The sequence below is a fragment of the Limanda limanda genome, chromosome 1 (assembly GCF_963576545.1).
Source record: "Limanda limanda chromosome 1, fLimLim1.1, whole genome shotgun sequence".
Taxonomy (NCBI): Eukaryota; Metazoa; Chordata; class Actinopteri; order Pleuronectiformes; family Pleuronectidae; genus Limanda; species Limanda limanda.
In genome coordinates, this window is record NC_083636.1 from 32,141,627 (window position 1) to 32,158,964 (window position 17,338).

The following is a 17,338-nucleotide window of genomic DNA, read 5'->3' on the forward strand; positions in this document are numbered from 1 at the left end:
TACTAATGTTTAATCCTTTTACATCCGTGTTCCTTTTGATATGATGTGAATTACTTACCAGGGCTGGCAATGGGGCTGAGTCCAAAGCCCATAGCCTGTAATTGGTGAATTTTGTTTAAAGGCGTAGACTGGATTGCTCCAAAGCCAGGCTGGATAGAGGGGGTCCTCACGACAGTGGGGTGACGCGGGGTGGCAAGTGCTTGGGGTATGACAAGGAGGGGCTCTGGCTGTAGTTCCTCCTCCTCCTCCTCCAGCTCCAGCTCCAAGTGAGCCGGGTTGGGGTCCAGGGACTGGGACATGGTGGAGGTAGAGCTCACATCATCCAAGTCCTCGTAGTATTTAGGTGAAAGGAAGGCGGATCGAGACAGGTTGGCTGAGAGAGAGTACATCAAGAACACATAGTAAACATCTGTGGTATAGACTTCAAACACTTATCTCATTGAAATCATGGAGTGCGATAGAATCTTGTAATTTTGCGGAAGTAAGAGGTCTGTTTAATTCAACAGTCTTCTCTTGTTTATGTCGAGTATCTCTCTCTCTCTCTTTTACTTTGAGTTGAGATTGTTTGCGATTCAAGGTAAAATAAATGTTAATGTTCATAAAACCACAAAATTCAAGCATGTGAATCAAGTTTTCAAAAGAAGAATGGATGAGTATCACTCTTGTTAACTTGGTCTGAGCAAGAGATGTGTACCTGGTGCAGTTGAGCGGACAGGAGGCATCTGCCCCTTTGACAGGAAGTTGCGTAGCTGGGACTGTTTCACTGGTGTGATCTTGACTGATGTAGAAAAGCATCAACAGTTAGTATTTATTAAAATCAAGTTAATACTTTACATTTAAAAAAAAAAAACATGATTAATACCTGGAGACTTGGATTTGGTTTTGGGAGGGGAAGTGTCCAGTCTGGCTTTCAGGAGTGCATCCCTCAAACTCTCGAGCTCACTTTCCAAACTGCAGTTAACACAGGAACAACGATTAAAGTTGCAAACAACCCAATCTTTTCTGAGTGCTATTCAAAGTGCACTGATACATACATGTAGACCGAATGTTAACATCCCCTGAAGGCTGCCACACCGACAGAAATGAGTGCACTCTTTAACTTATTCATGAAGTATGATGATTATGTTATGAGCTATTACACCACCCAGATATGAAAACAACCGTCTGATTTGAATTTTTTCTGTCTTAATTATTTAAAAACTGCTCTAGATTCAAGTTGTCGCTCATTTACGTCACCGTTCACTTGAGGTATGTGACTGAAAATCAACAAAGTTTTAACACTTTTATCCACGAGCCTTTCATTCCCCCCACATCACATCCTTACCCAGCAGTTGTTGCTGCAGCAGTATTTTGGTTTGCAGTTGCTGTCGTCGTCTTGTTGTAGAGCATCAGTGAACTGAGGTCTTTAACCAATTGGTCCAACCTGTGCTTTTGCTGCTCGATGATGTACAGGTTGTTGGCCAGTGTTGTGAAAAGACCCTCACGCCCTGGCACGGACATGTGTCTGTAAAGAGGAGAGCAAATTATACTCCATCCAAAATCTTTTAAGTATCAAATATATTCTGTAGAATAAACTATGTAGAAATAGGTTCTCAAACAATTCACAAACTAATTCGAGAATAAAGTCATAATCTTAGGCTACGTGTCAATTTAGACGGGAAACATCAGAAGAAGAGCCTGTGGAATGTGGAGCATCTTGTTAAGTTATACTAAAGTACATGTTTCACAAAATACTTAATTGTTTGGCTCATCAGCATATCATTATCATAAGTTTTGTGATTTGTTTAATAAACTGTCAATTTTATTCTTGTAATTTTAAGATGACTCGAAATCTCAGAATTATTTTATGCTTACTTCAACTTTTTCTTCTTCTCCAGATGTTTCTCCCATTCCACATTCAACACATCGTTGACGTCTTCCACAGCAAATGTAACGTACTGGTACAGTCTGCGAATCTCCTGCATCCAGGGAAAAATAAAATAAAATATCAGTGATACATTTATACAAGCTTCGAGAAACTTTTTAGTGTCCACTCATGCAAAGATTTGAGTCATCCATTGCTCCCTGTCTCACCTTGAGTCGTTCCTCACTGCGTGGGTCCAGAGGTTTTTTGTAAAGCAGCTGTCTGTTATTGTCGTCTTTGCTCAGCTCACTCTGGGTGCTGGCTTCTTCTGCCCCAGCAAAGCCTTCCAATAAGGTGGTCTTCAGAGTCCCAATATCCCCACTGAGAGACTGAGAATCAGAAAAGGGGGGGGGGGGGGGAAGGTTGGATGAGGACAAGACAGAATATGTCGTACAATTCATTCCATAGAGACCATAGCAATGGCACTAAAACAAAACAACAAAACATGCACTGTATGACGGCGCAGTTTTGGACAAAGGTCACATTATGATTCTGCCGATACAAATGATTTAAGCATCTAAGCTTGGTCCTCTTTGATGTTTTCACTCCATGTGATCAGGAGATTAATAAAATCATTTTTGATTAGTTCTTGCATGTCGGAGCAGGCAAAATAAAAATGTTTCTTGCAGAGAGAGAGAGATTTCTCTTTTTTTTGGGATAACAATTGGTGGAAGCATTTTTGGAAGCAAAACAAACATCTTTTTGTCAAGTTACAAGATTCAATAAAGTCAGATAAATAAACTATGATAACATGACATGATATGATAAACTATAATGGGGTGAAACAACATTGATTCTTTAGTCTGAAAATGTGTTAAAGGAATATGTTTTTACAGTGCTGCATTCCTGAAGAGGAAACTCTGCACATACATAGACAATATCCATCTTTTTTCCCCCCCATTGTCTCACCTCTGTAGTTTCCTTGATCTCCAGTGTGAAAATATGGAGGTCCTCTGACTCCTTCCTCAACTCCTTCATCTCCTCATTGGTGCCAACCTTGAAATCAGCTCTTGCGCTTCTTGCCTTAAGGTCATCCAACTCCTGCTGGAAGTGTGCGATCTGATGACAAGTCAAAGAGACTCTGAGTTACAAAACAATGAAAGGAAAAATTGTCCATACAGTCCTAGTTTAGATGGTGTGACTGATCTGTGTATATGTACGTACTGTCAGTTTATGTCAGTTAACTAACATTATATATCAGTTACTGGGTGTGCATATTTGGTATTTGAAACATTTTATACGTAGTGCAATCAAATTTTATTTCATACGCAAAGCTTCATTCAGTTACCAACTATGACTTTAACATTAAATACGCTGCTGCAAAAGCAACTTAAAGTCTGCACACATGTTACTTTAGTGTAGAATGTCTCACCTCTTCAAATATAGCGGCCATGATGTGATCCGACTCTTTCTTTTGCTGTGGCTGCTTCTCCGCGGCCTTCACAGGTGCCACAGGGGTCTGAACAGGAGACAGAGATAAAATACATTAAAACCTTTTGTTCAAAGTCAGGAAAGAAAAACACACACACTTTGTTGTCATCTACCTCCAGCAGTTGGGTTCATGTGTATACTTTTGATAGTAGCAACTCCTACCAGCACAGGTGCACTGACATCCAACATCTTGTCAGATCAATTACCATGGAAATCTTACGGATTTTATCTCCTCTTTACTTTTCATTGCGGTTTTGTGATTGTTATTTGCTCATTTTATTTTTCTCTGATCAGCTCACTACTTACCATGTTAGCTAATTTTAAAACAAGGAGCAAAGAGACGTCACTTTTGCCAGACATAAAGATTCCTTTGATATATGACCACTGACACTTTCAATGCAGCAGTGGAGTTGTTTGTTTAGGGCTCAGCATCAAAGGATTCATGGTACATGTATGTCCGCGATACAGAACATTGTGTTTTAATGGCGTTAAATCAAACTTTGACGCCACACCACGGTCACACCGATCTTTGAGTTAGTTTGTATCTCCATCTTGTTGTGATGACACTCATCTCAATTTGAAGTCGATCTGATGTGAGCCCCGCTACATGTACCATAAAGTAAAAATGTGGAATATTTTGAGCATGTTAAAGTCCTCAAAAAGCCAATTAATTTGCCTGAAAAACAATAAAAAACAATAATAATCCCAATTTTAATAGGTCAATGCCTGTCAGTCCTCGGGCCCTAAAAGGGGGTCTGAGGCTAAAGTGTTGCTAATATGATGTAGCTGGGCAGAGATACCGTTTCTCCTTGTAATATTAGAGGACAGGAAATAATTGTAGCAAATTCTGTGCCAATATAAATTGTGCCATAATTCATGTTTAACAACACAATACTTCTGCTCTCATTGCTTGCTCATGGTGTCTCATTGTTTTCTAATTTGTGATCACAATCATTGCTTTCAAAGTTTCAGTGTCTTCCCTTGAACAGTCCAGCATTGCATACACATCTAGTGGGGGTATACAAATACAATATTTCATAAAGCCAAGCTGAAGATGAATGAAAATGGTTGCCATGTGTTTTTTTGTCAAATACCAACAAAACAACTAAAATAAATCTATTTGATTGATGAAGTGAACAGGAAAAACAAATACTTTATCATAAACAAACCAACCTGTGGAGCTTGGATTCGGCTTTGGGCTGCAGGAGTCGGTTTCTGGACAACTGTGGGCGGCATGCTGGTTTGAACTGGATGCACTGGGGCTGAGGCACAAGCAACAATATTAGAATCACATTCTTACTCATGAACACTTCAGAATTAAGGAATTCATTCATGTAAAAAAACAAGACTTTCTCACTAAGTACAGCTGGTGGCTTAGCAACTGCAAGCGGTGGGGCGGTCAAACTACTGGAATTGGAGACAACTGGTTTGGGTATTGGAGAAGTGAAGGAGAAAGACTGTGGGGCTTGTGCTGGGGTATCCACTGCTGAAAACCTGAGGAAGAGAAGATGGACTTGTATAAATACAAATATGAAGAATGTGTGAGTCATTATATCCTCTTTTATATGACATATCAGTACCTCTCATTCAGATTCATTTTAACTGTTGGTGGGGAGGCGGCAGCAAGGCCGTGAGGTGCTGGAGCTGGAGCTGGAGCTGCTACCGCTGACGGTTTGATGGAAGGCGTACTGATGGAAAATGCAGAAGGTGCTGAGGGAGTATCAGAGGGAGGTTTGGAGGCAAAAGAAAAGCCTGAGGATCCTGAGCCAAAAGGCGTGGATCCCCCCAGGGAGAAAGCTGAAGGGGCTGAGGGGGCGCCGGTAGATGGGACAGAGAAAGAAAAGGCCGACGAGGACGTTGCCGCAGGAGCCGTTGTAGCAAAGCCGAACCGAGCAGCGGTGGAGGAGGCAACAGGAGCTGCAGGAGTTGGAGCAGCTGCTGATGTTAGGCCGAGGTTTTGGAACACGGCTGGGGCAGATGGGAAGGAGGCAGCAGCTTTTGGTGGTGGGGCTGCCACAGAACCTGTGAATAGAAGGAATATGAGTTGCCATTTGATCTCATCACATGTTAGGCAAGTTTGGTCTAATTTTAGGAGCACTTGAAATTAGCCTCAGAGATTAGAATAAATCCACATTTTTCATGGTGGGTTAGATGCAACCACATTTCTATCAGACTTCAAAGAAGTTTGTACAAATGTTAACGAGCCTCTTTCTGAATTACTTTGGATTGGTTAAAAACACTGACCTTCTAACGTCATAGAAGAGTAGGCATTACACAGTGTTGTCAAATCTGACTACACGATCAAAACAAGATTGGTCTCATTCCATTAATTATAGTGAATGTAAAATGAACAACAACTAATTGTTAGATTTAAAAAAAAAATCTTCCCAGAACAATCAACACAAACAGAATAATGTAAATAATTATTCGTATTAATAAATTGTACTTTCTTTCCAAAGACTTTATTTATCCAATTAGTTTCTGCCGTCATCACCACTACACTCAAACCCAAAACAACGTTTGGGTCATATCTTATGATGGTAACTGTGATAAGTTCTTCAAGCATTACTTGTGTATTTGTAGTCTGAGAAGATGCTGCCTATAACGTACATACGATTTTAGTTTCCTGTACCAGGTATAGTGACAACGGTATGAGTGCTTTTTTAATGTGACCACAGAAAAGTGCAGCCAGCTGCTGACGCTGGCCGTCCATGTTTGTTTGTATTCTGAAGTCACGTTTGATCTTGCAAGTTTCTGTGAGTTTCCAAGTCTCTTGAATCGCCACTCAGAAATCCCTAATCAGTTTGTTTAAAGTGTGTAATCATGCGATAATAAAAGAATAAAAATCGGTTACATCTATCGTTATTATGTCTGTAGTTTTCCACATTTAAAAAATCTTTTAAGATTAGAAAATCCTCTATTTGTAGCTGGCATAAGGAGGAGGATACTGAACTCATAGAAAAAAATGTATCACGTTTGATGGTTCTGGTGACCAAGTTAGTCAACAGCCTATGATGGCAAAACACCAGGAACTGGAAAAACTGGAAAACACAACGTAACTATCACTTGAGGAAACATTTCATTGAGAGGTGTGATTATGAATCACCATGAAACCCTCTCGACAATGTTTCACACTAAAACATTACCGGATGTCTTACCTGGCTTGGGCAGTCTCTCCCCCTCCAGGGGGAGCGGGCTGGGGCCTGAGACCAGCTGCTTCGCACCCGGATTGAGGTTGAGCAGCGCGAACGGGCAGAGTAAACCCTCTGTGGACAGAATGAGCATTGTGGGCGCTGGAGGTAAGGTCTTCTCATCAGCTGTGAAAGGAACAGAGGGAGGAAAAAGACACTCAGAGATAAATTGCCTACATGACATACAGCAAAGAATGTTCACAATTTCACACAAAATAACAAACACATAACTCTTACACACACTAACTCCAGCTTTCTATCATGCATAACTCCCCAATTTCCTCCATCTAAAACACATTTTCCACACAACACAGAATCAGAGAGAAATCTCTGCATCTCTCTGGTGGGGCACTTTGTACACAGATTATGAATTGAGAGCCATATCTGTGTGCAACCTCCATTGGACGGTAATAAGACTTTTGTGAGAAATTTCGATCTCTGCACACAGCTCCAAATTCACACCGCTGCACAAGGGAAACGATTAGCAGCAAGTGTTGTCTGCTCTCTATGGGTTCCTCTGTTTGTGACTACAAAATGCGGTTTGTCACTTTAATCATTAAAGTGTTGACAGCATTTGAGAACAAACACTGTATGTCAGCTCTGTATTTATCCCATTAACTTTGGTCCATTCTGGCCTCCAGTCATTAAAATCAGCAAGCAGCGAGTGGTCTGCTGAAAAAGACAACAGTCTTTCAGTCCCGTTAGTACGGACAAGGATTAAAATGAGTACAGAGCCAAAACGCTTGTATGGACAGAGATCACTTGAAATTTCGAAGTATGGATGTTGCCTAACTTTCCAAAGTCATGCAGGGTGTAGTGGGCTGCAGGCAAAAATGGAAAAACCAGGCTGAAACAACATGTCAATGATAAAACTGAATACTTGCATCCTACATTAATGATGCATTTGTTAGAGTTGATACCAGTTGCTTCAAATACGTAAGTAATATAGAACACTTTGTCCTGGTTGTTCCCTCTACAGCTGCGTCTCATCACAGCAGTGGCTGTTCTTTCTCAGTTCAACTCAGTGTTGGATTACTTACCTCTAACTCAACTCTCTGACAACTACATTTTGCATGTACTCTATATTCATCATATTATGCAAGTAAATTGGTATTATATTATCTGCATATATTCAAACAAATTGAAAAGATGACAAATATTGTCTTTCACACAACACAAAATAAGCCTGCAATGAAGAGAACAAACATAGGGAAACACAGCCTCTAATGTTGAGTTTCATCTCAGTTATGAAACTACAGTTTGAAAGATAGAAGCAAAGAGATAGAGGGTGAAAGAGAGAGCGAACAGAAGGGAGAGGCACACAGTAAACCTCATCAGCATTCTGCAACAGGATTGTCTGGGCTTTGTTGTTTGTTGTGGTCCTCTAGCTTGTCTGAGCCATTTTAATGAGCGGATTTTTTTCTCCGCTCTACAGATAACGCTCCTGTTACTCTCCCTTCGCTTCCCCTATCTAATGTCTCACTCCGGATAAAGGTTTTGATCTACTACAATCATGTCAAAATACTGCTAGAATTGCAGGTTTATCTTTTTTTTGCTCGATGGGGAGGGAGTTCTTAGAATGAGCACCAAGAGATGTGACTAGACAGCAACAGCAGCTCTACGTGAATGTCTGACAGACTGGGCCAGTTAAGATTAAGCGGTGTTCTGAGACGGGAGCTTATCACTATTCTTTACACACGCTGCAAGAGAACACTGCAGTGGAGGCTGTGTGCACAAAGAAAACCTGAAATTCAAAGTTAACTTAGATATGACAGAAACCCCCAGATCATTAATATGCCTACAAAATGTTTTAAGGAATCATAAAAGGACAAACTGACAGGGCAACAGAGCTTTGAACTTTTTTTAAAGGAGCTGGAAAAAATAAATGTCAAATGAGTATCAGTATGAATGCATAGTCACTAAAACAAGCTGATAGAGGTGGGCGGTAGCTGGGGTAGACTGTGCGCAAACCTTATAAAACAAGTCTAATTTCCTGCAAACCATCCATTCGTCCAATTAACTATTTTGTGGAACACCTAGTGCATTCAGCGAGCCTTACTGCAGACATTCATTACCATTTACGATAATGACAATTTGAAAATAAAAGTGGTGACCAAAAGCGCATTGATGACAAATGCAAGGAGGAGGGATCCAATTAAAAATGTGTCCAAATCTTGGGGTGGGAAAGGCTGTGATTTCAGTTGAATCATGACTCCAAGCAGAAAATATGTCTAAGATCTTAGTTCTACTTATTCTGTGCCAGTATAAGGGATTTTTTTTATATTAAAAAAATGATCATTTATATTGGACGTGGTATATTTTTCAGAAAGCCATTTTATAAACTGTCCTCAAACAGTTTTTTTGACAAACAAGGTGTCGACTCAAAACACTTGATAAATTAATTCCGCACTTGTTTCTTATGAGACGGGGAAGTATAGTGGTATGATGATTATACATGGATTGACCCAAATCCTTTAATTCTACTGTGCAGACATTCAACAAAAAACATTGACAGAAAGCTATGAATTTTCCTTACAGATCCAGATCTCCTGCTGGCTGGTGTAATCTATGGCAAAGCCGAGTGGTAGAGTGTCTTCATTGGTCGCAGTCACTGGAAGCTCAGCCCGACTTGCATCTTCCAGGATCCAAAGTTCCCATATCTAAAAGGACGATAATTTGTGGAAATCAGTCTTCAGACATCAAAATTAGAATCAAAGACATTTCAGAATATGAGAATCAAATCTGTCAAGGTAAAACCCAGGATGAGAACCTTTTAATTAAGTGTACCTTTGCTTAAATCAACTTCCACTCAAATAAGTACGTCTTAATTTGTCAATCCCGGAAAACACAAGATTCCTTTGTGTTTAAAGTTCAAACCGAATACAGTAATAAAAACAAAATTGAGCACATCTCCAATAGGAATGCAAATTGGCACGTTTTTATTAACACCAATGCCAGTATTGTTTCTGCTCAATCAATCTGATCAATTTGCTGTGGGAAGAGAAGTCGGACTAGACAGCTTCTGAGCATCATTGCAACTGCTTCATTACCTCTGAGTCTGAACACAGTCTGTCATCTTCTAAAACAGATTTAATGACGTAAAAAATGCACAATAATTGTTTTCATTTAGATACAAACAAGACCAAATGGCTGGATGTACAGTGGTAGGGCATGTAATGTGAATTTCTGGATGTGAAATATTCATTGAATTTTCTGAAGAGTTATTAGTAATAACTTAATTAGGTACCTTGTCGTCTTGTCTGGATATGACGCTGACCTCAATGGAAGCTGCTGATGCCGCAAACACAAGGTCCCTGAAAGAAATCAACAATGAAGCAAAAACGAAACTTAAAACAAATTTATATGACATCACAATAAAACAAACACAAGTGTTTTAAATCAACAGTGACAAGGCTTTTGGGTGCCGACTGTAGCATAAGTGCTTGAACACAATCTTACTTACCAGTCCTCTACATGGCTCAGGAAGTAGTGGTGCAGCCGTTCAGTGCAGCTGCCGTACACCGTGTCACTAAAGTTTAGATACTTTGTCTCCACCTTCTCATCCTTTTTCTGTAAAAATAAAATAGCATAAAATTTAATTACTTCAAATTCGTTAGAGTAAATCAACAACAGATGACTCCTCTGTGTGGTGGAACCATATTTTGGCTGCTATATAATTTCAGATTTGATCATTGCTATCATTAAAAGAATTTCCCTACAAATACTGAGAAACACATGCATTCACATTCTTCCAACTGACATCAAGTTATATTTTCATAATCTGTGTCCCACCTCGTATTAAGAAGAAGTTTAATGATAAGCTGTTAACAGTGAGTCAGCTAACAATAAAAAATGATGAAGTCGATGAGTGGGACTAAAGGAGTGCAACCCGACAAAAATCCAAATGTGATGAGGTGATCAGTATGTTGCTGTAGACCGTGCTACTCACAGGGAGGGAGATCAACACGAGCTCGGGAGGGGTCTCAAGGGATCCATCCGCAGCAGCGTATACCACAGCAAACACAAAGGTTTTCAGCCAGAGCACATCCAGAGCTGAGAGAGACAATGGAGAGAGAAAAAAACATTAGTCACAGATTAGATTTAAGCACAGTCATAAAAACTCTTGAATCTTATATCATTTTATAGACACGAGAGTGGTCGTTTCACCTTTGACCGCTTCATCAGGGGAAGCACTGTAGAAGTGTGGACATGGGATCACTTTCTTTTCCTCTAGTGCCTTTTGAACAGAGGAGATAATCAATTATTCATCTTGTCAGGTATTGGGGTGCTGCAACTCTCAGCGAGCTAAACGTTTTTTATATTTTTGATTACAGCGAATTAGCTTCACTTACTGGTGTGTACTGACTGACTGTGGCATTCATTTTTCCTGCAGCGACTTGTTTTCCTTTTGGACTCCAGCTAACTGTGTGAAAACAACAAGTCCATAGACATAATTTAAGCCACAGCAGAAATACAGAGTTCAGGTAAACTCAACTGTTACACTCAGTCTCACTCACGGCATGTGATGCCACTCGATGCTGGTAGCTCTGCATGCACTTTGACACTATCTGTAACATCCAAAATCAGCATGCTGCCGTCAGACAGACAGGCGGCCAAAGTGGACGCCTGAGCAGGATTCCACTTCAGGTCCTGCACCACAGTGCCAGAGGGTACGGCTGCCTGCAGTGATGCAAAAGGTAACTTCTGTTGTCTCGCCTGGAAAAGAAAGAAAAGATGAGAAATCAAAAGGTCAAATTCTTAATGACTAAATCTTGTAGATACTAAGACATTTGATGGATTAATACTAAACTACCAAAAATTATCTTGACCATTAAATAGAAACAAGCGTCCGCTGCATGTCACTATTGTCTTCGCATTAGGAGCAAGTCTGCTGCAGCTGACACTATAGCACTGAATAACAATGTAGGCTTCAAACAAACATTCATTTGTTACAGAGACCCATTAACTCCCTTATTACCCCTATTTTTCTCTCAGGGATTTCCTGATCAAGCACAGTGAAGTTAAAATTGCAAATAGATCTTCATGATTGTTGTTGAACCTGAAATAAAAATGATGGGTGCCCCACAAAATGATGAAATCATTAAAATATTCACCTTGTTAATGAAGGTGCGGACATCGTAGAAAGTGAGGAATAACCCCCCTCCCTCAGACACGCCACATACTGACAATGTAAGTTCATCACAACTGAGAGCCAAGTGGTGGACAGCCAGTTCAACTGTCACCTCTGCCAACACTGGTATTCCATTGACTAAAACAAAGAGGGAGATTGGAGGGAATTGTGAGTGGGAGAGCAGAGTAGAAATTAGGTGAAAAATATATATTATAAGTAACAATGAATGAGATGACAATGCATTGTGAATGTGAACAGATACATTTTTAAATGTTTATATTGTATGATTGTATTCATACCTATTTCATTGGCGGTTCCATCGACTCTATCAGCAGCCAGTATATCATGTGTCAGGTAAACTTTGAATGTACTGTTGAGCCCAACAAAACATAAGCCATATTTATTTGAGAGGGTGAGCAGAGTGGATCTTTCTTCAGGCAAATCCCCAGCTGGTGCAAAAACTCTCGCTTTCTTCATCTGACGAAACTGAAAATCCTAAAACACAGAGAGAAGCGCTCTTTGTTACTTCATGGTGAAAGTTATAGGTGGTACAAAAATATGGCTCCAGCTCAATAACTGCAACTGAACATAAGGATAAACAATCGTATACTATATACATGCTTTTTTGACTGCAGGGCTTGTGTCCTTTGAGACATGGAGCCAGTTGAGTGATTCCACACTGACTAACAGAGGACCGTTAAGTTACGGTAATAGTTTAGTTTGAAAACCTAGGACTGGACATGATGACCAAACGTTATATCAAGAAGAAAACATTAGTAAATTAAGATAACTAGTTACTACACAAAAAATAACTCATTATTAATTCTTTTGAGTTTAAAGACTTATTGTTGCTCCCTAGTGAAAGTCGCAGTGCTAAACTGTTCCTTATGGGCAGAAATCCACAAACACTTGACAAATCTGAGGAAGATCAATTATGTGTTATATCCTAACTATGTTTACACAATGCATAATGAATGAATATGATTATATTGCATTAATGATATTGTTTTGTAGGCAAGCTCTAAAAAAAACTTGCTGCAAAAACTTCTATTGAATTCATGGGACCAGGGAAGTAAAAACTAGGAGAAGGATATACAACTAAAATCTTTTCATAATAATTTTAAGGTGCATACATAAATATACACAAAACATATATAAACACAATTCAAAAAACTGTTTCCATGAATGCACGCTGCAAATTGTCCTTTGCGTTTTCCTTCAGCCTGACTTGATTATTTTTGACAGAAACGAAAACGGAAGTTACGACGTTAGCTAAAAGCCAGTGCTTCACTCGCGTCAAAGTATTAATGCTTAAGTGATATAAAGCTGCATCAACTACAGACCGAGGGTGACTGGTGAGTCCACTGTACACACAAGCAGTTGTTAGTTCACCTGTCATCAAGTTAAACGCATCAACAGAAACTAACGTCTACCGAGCTAGCATACAAACATGGTTGAACTATAAGTACACTAGCTTTCTTGAGAGGCGTTGAAACATCTCTATTTTACTATCAGTGATGTCCAGTTTATGAATGTGGCTCTGTAAATACTTTCAGGCTGAAATTGAATCAACAGGGAGACCTAAAACCCTACCAGCTAGCTGAAGTGCTAACGTGAAGCTAACCAGAAGCAAGGAGATGGACTGGCATGGTGCTAGCAAACATTAGCTCAGACATGCTAACCTGCGGGGATAACAGAGCTTACCTTCATTTCCCTCTCGGGGGGGGAGTCCGTGTCGTCGCTCATTGTGACGGAGAGAGACCGCTGCTTTCCGGGGAACCTGCCGCTTCACTTCGTGTCTCTCCCGGTGTGGATGTGAGGCAGATTCCTGGGAAGCCACATTGGGCTGAAACTCGGAAACTGTACGAACACACGCCGCGGCGCGTTTTTTGGTCAAGACAACAACGTCACAGCTGCGCAGGACGACGAGTCGATGACGGAGCGAGATCACAGAGCAATGGATGTGTTATTAAAACATGCGTGGATCACCAAACCTTTATAGAATGAGGACAATATCCGGTTTACTGTGCCATTAAAAATGCACTAATGGCCCCAAGGTATATGAATTTATGAAGAAACACTATTTACCATTTCCCCAAATATCACTGTAACCAAGTTATTACTCCACTTATCCGTCCTGCTAGGATTAATTCAGTTTTACAATAAAAGTCAGAGGGGACACAGTCATAGCAATAAAAGTAATCGGCCTCATAACCCAAATTACACATCCCTGTTTACTCATAAATTACAGAGGGATATATGATGCTGATAAACTCAGTACCTTAATATGTCTGACAGCGTAGAAAAACATTTTGGTGACTGAAAAATAAAATGTAAATACTAGATATTAAAAAGTTAAATCTAGTCTTTAGTCATAATTGCATTGGTTCTTGACAATGCCCTTTTGTGAACTTGAATGTACACAATCATTCAAGAAAGGGATCACATTCAGAACTATTCATAGTTGTCGTCTATTTATCCTTTACTTTAAAATGTCCCCCATAAAATGAGTTTAGATAAATTTAAGAGATCTATCATCTATCTTTCTAAACCATATTTAGAGCACTGAACAAATCCTTGCAAGTGGCCAATCTGCCAAGGTCACAACATCCCTTTTAAAGAAATTACTTTATAACATTCAATCAGACAAAAGACAGCCGAGGACAGTGTATGGTGAAGTAAGGACTTTTATTAGAAAGCAGATTTTTCTGTATTGCATTTAAAGAAATCATGTACTCTTAGACTACACAACCGAAACTGGTGGTGGCACACAACCATGATGGGAATGAAACGTATATTCTTATGCAACGTCAAAAGTGGCAACTTGCATTTTTTCTTGTTGTATATATTATTGATGCTTGAGTCGGAAGGCGCATAAACATTTTCAACATTTTTCATTTTAACCATAAAGCAGTTGTCAACACTGTTAATGTCCCATCCCAGTTTGCCTGGGCCAGGCCCTGTTGATAGTGAAGAACATTACCATGATCAATGTGTAAGGTTGCATGATAATACCCTCTTTTTTTTTGTCATATTTAGACTGTTGCCCATCAAGAAGTTACCAATAAACCCAGACTGGGCTGAGTTCGACCCACGCTCTACAGAGCATTACAGATATGGTCCATGTCAACATGGAACAGCTCTGTTCACAAAGCACCAAAGTATCAGTCAAACTTCAGTCAGTCCTTGTTGCAGAGACACACACGTAATTACTATAGAAGGCTGGGGTTAACATCATAATGTCCCCCGACTCTGGGAAAGAGTAAGCGAGCAGAGACCAAAGCAAGCTGGAGAAAGACGAAGCAAATAGCAAGAGCACAGCAACTCATGTCAGATCTCCCATATAGTGCACTTTGAGTCTCATCCCATATTCTGATTGTCAGCGCTCTGAACACATGGCTTTAAAAGTTGCGTTTCCCCCCCGTTCACCGAACCCTTGGTCGCTCTTTACGTTTTCCCTCTTTTTCTTTAATTTTTCTAAGTAGTTCTAAAGTGCTGGCATTATATTCAAGGACACACACATACACGTACTGTATAAACTTTTAGTGCATTTTCTGAGTCTGCTGTAGGTTTCAATGCACAGTCAACTGGGTAGTTATTCTACGTATTCCACTCTTTAAACTCTACTTTGTCGTAAATCTTTTCAATAAACATTCAAAAAAAGGCCAGGGTGTGCGGTAAAAATACAAACCCCACTCGTTGCAAGAGTCTTTGTTTGCTAACAGTGACAACAGTTATTCAGCATAAAATACATGGTGCATAAAGATCAGAGGTTTCATCCGGTTAGAACGAGTTTTTCTGAATGGCATGCAGTTAATGATACAAGTGTCTCTTTGCATATAAATGTATTGTTTTGAGTTCGACCATTCAAAGTAAGAAAATCCACTGTGCCCACATTTGTTTTACAACAACGGAGGGGGGGAGGGGGTGAAGCGAGCACTATGTAGTGTTTTGGAAAGTAAACAACAATTTATTTGCAAAGAAAATTTGTGGAAAATAGGGTGTTTTCAATCAACAATGCCATCCCATCTCTTATAGCGTGGTTTTCAAATCATGCAGGTGAATGGCAGATATTGTAACATATTTATGTCACTAAATTTAAGAAAAAAAAAAATTCTGCTTTCCAAAGAAACTTGTACAAAAAATACATTACATACATTTTACAGGGCTTTTTCAATAGAGCTCTTCCTCCCAAGGGTTAGCCATGACATTCTCTGAGAATATTTTTTTTAGTGCAACTTTATTCATGTTCAAATTTACCCTGCACAAGAAAAAGACCCCAAGCAGGAAAGAAGGAAGAAAAAAGGGGATAAAACTATTTAAAATGTGAATATATCAGGAGACATAACGTAAAAATTCTTATGTATGTGTGATTTGTTTTTCTCGGGTGTGACTAAAATAGAAATCATATGTTAGATTCATTTTTCCTTTTTTTGCTGTGAGTCTTAGTTGTTTCTGATTGGCTGTTGAATGTGTCCAAGTGTCGTAAATCTGTCACAAACATAAAGTTACAAAATAATATATAAATTGTTACATATATAATTCTATAAGCAAAGTTTCTCAAAGCCAATATTATTAGTGAATTTATAGATTTACTCTGCCACTACTTTGTCTAGTTTCTCTCTGAACTTACACGTTCACAAAACAACATCCACACCCACACAGTCTAAGGCACTGCTCCTCACCCCTTTATCAGTTACTGTGGAGTATATCAGTGTTTCAGCACTGCAGGTAATTTAACGCCTCAAATACCTAAGTAGTTTAAGTAGCACCTGTTCGAAAACAGGCCTTGAATAAGCATAGGTTTATAGTGCATGAAAATATAAAGAGAGAAAAATAGATTTAATATATTTGATAATTTCACTGCACAGTTGAACATTTATGGTTGAATTTACTAGGGGTAGCATGCTGTATTTTGTAACTTAAATTAATTATTGGAGTTAAATGTGTATGCATTTTTGGGAAGACTATTAACTTGAATGACAAATAATCACAAGTGCATTAAGGTAGGGGCTTCAACAAGCAACTGAACGCCTTTATTCTTTTATTTTTTTATTTTTTACAAGAGCAACTTTAGGAACTGTCACTTAATAAATTAGAAAATAAGAAATAATTTGCTGAATTTTTAAGAAATCTTCAGTTTTGGGAACACACGTGTCATTTCAACATTAGAGACACAACTGTTGGGATAGAGATAGTATAAACAGCGGCGTAATAAAAGCCTGTACTTGAACCTCGCCCCATGTCCGCCACAGTGGAAGACCTGTTCAAATAAGTTCTTTAAAAAAAATCACAACATCACTAAAGCTTTAGGTTAGAACATCATCCAGCCGAACAGCCAGATTAGTTTTATATTATGGCCCATTTGTTTGAGAGTATACAATTGAGGAAAGAAGTGAGTCATACAGACATATAAAAAAGAGATTCAGTATTTTACCATATATTCAGTCAAGGCTCGGAGCCCTCACCAAAGCAGTGCTACAGTTTACATTCATCCATCAGCTCAGCCATTCGGTCACAGCCCTGTTTTATCGATGGCAGATCACATTTCTCCAACCACAAAACAAAATAAGAAAGAAAAATAAATTTGTAAACGTCATTACTATTATTACCTAGTGCAATTTTAACCCTGTGTTTCTTGTGCAGGGCCATCTTTAAGCACCCCTCCCATCCCCCCCCCCA

General features: G+C 39.3%; 1 protein-coding gene across 1 annotated transcript in view; it reads right to left on the reverse strand.

Annotated features, from left to right (window-relative positions):
- The window catches only part of nup214 (nucleoporin 214), a 29,831-nt gene extending 16,307 nt beyond the window's left edge, over nucleotides 1-13,524 (reverse strand). The window contains exons 1-22 of the mRNA XM_061076159.1: nucleotides 13,361-13,524; nucleotides 11,956-12,151; nucleotides 11,640-11,794; nucleotides 11,043-11,241; nucleotides 10,878-10,948; nucleotides 10,693-10,762; nucleotides 10,475-10,578; nucleotides 9,989-10,095; nucleotides 9,773-9,839; nucleotides 9,062-9,185; nucleotides 6,493-6,651; nucleotides 4,915-5,356; nucleotides 4,692-4,828; nucleotides 4,508-4,596; nucleotides 3,276-3,362; nucleotides 2,813-2,962; nucleotides 2,074-2,232; nucleotides 1,855-1,958; nucleotides 1,325-1,504; nucleotides 863-951; nucleotides 695-778; nucleotides 59-373 (exon numbers count right to left, since the gene is read on the reverse strand). Coding sequence (XP_060932142.1) covers nucleotides 59-373; nucleotides 695-778; nucleotides 863-951; nucleotides 1,325-1,504; nucleotides 1,855-1,958; nucleotides 2,074-2,232; nucleotides 2,813-2,962; nucleotides 3,276-3,362; nucleotides 4,508-4,596; nucleotides 4,692-4,828; nucleotides 4,915-5,356; nucleotides 6,493-6,651; nucleotides 9,062-9,185; nucleotides 9,773-9,839; nucleotides 9,989-10,095; nucleotides 10,475-10,578; nucleotides 10,693-10,762; nucleotides 10,878-10,948; nucleotides 11,043-11,241; nucleotides 11,640-11,794; nucleotides 11,956-12,151; nucleotides 13,361-13,402 — 3,130 coding nt within the window. The 5' untranslated portion in view covers nucleotides 13,403-13,524. The remainder of the gene's footprint in view (nucleotides 1-58; nucleotides 374-694; nucleotides 779-862; nucleotides 952-1,324; nucleotides 1,505-1,854; nucleotides 1,959-2,073; nucleotides 2,233-2,812; nucleotides 2,963-3,275; nucleotides 3,363-4,507; nucleotides 4,597-4,691; nucleotides 4,829-4,914; nucleotides 5,357-6,492; nucleotides 6,652-9,061; nucleotides 9,186-9,772; nucleotides 9,840-9,988; nucleotides 10,096-10,474; nucleotides 10,579-10,692; nucleotides 10,763-10,877; nucleotides 10,949-11,042; nucleotides 11,242-11,639; nucleotides 11,795-11,955; nucleotides 12,152-13,360) is intronic.
- Nucleotides 13,525-17,338: the final 3,814 nt, after the last annotated feature.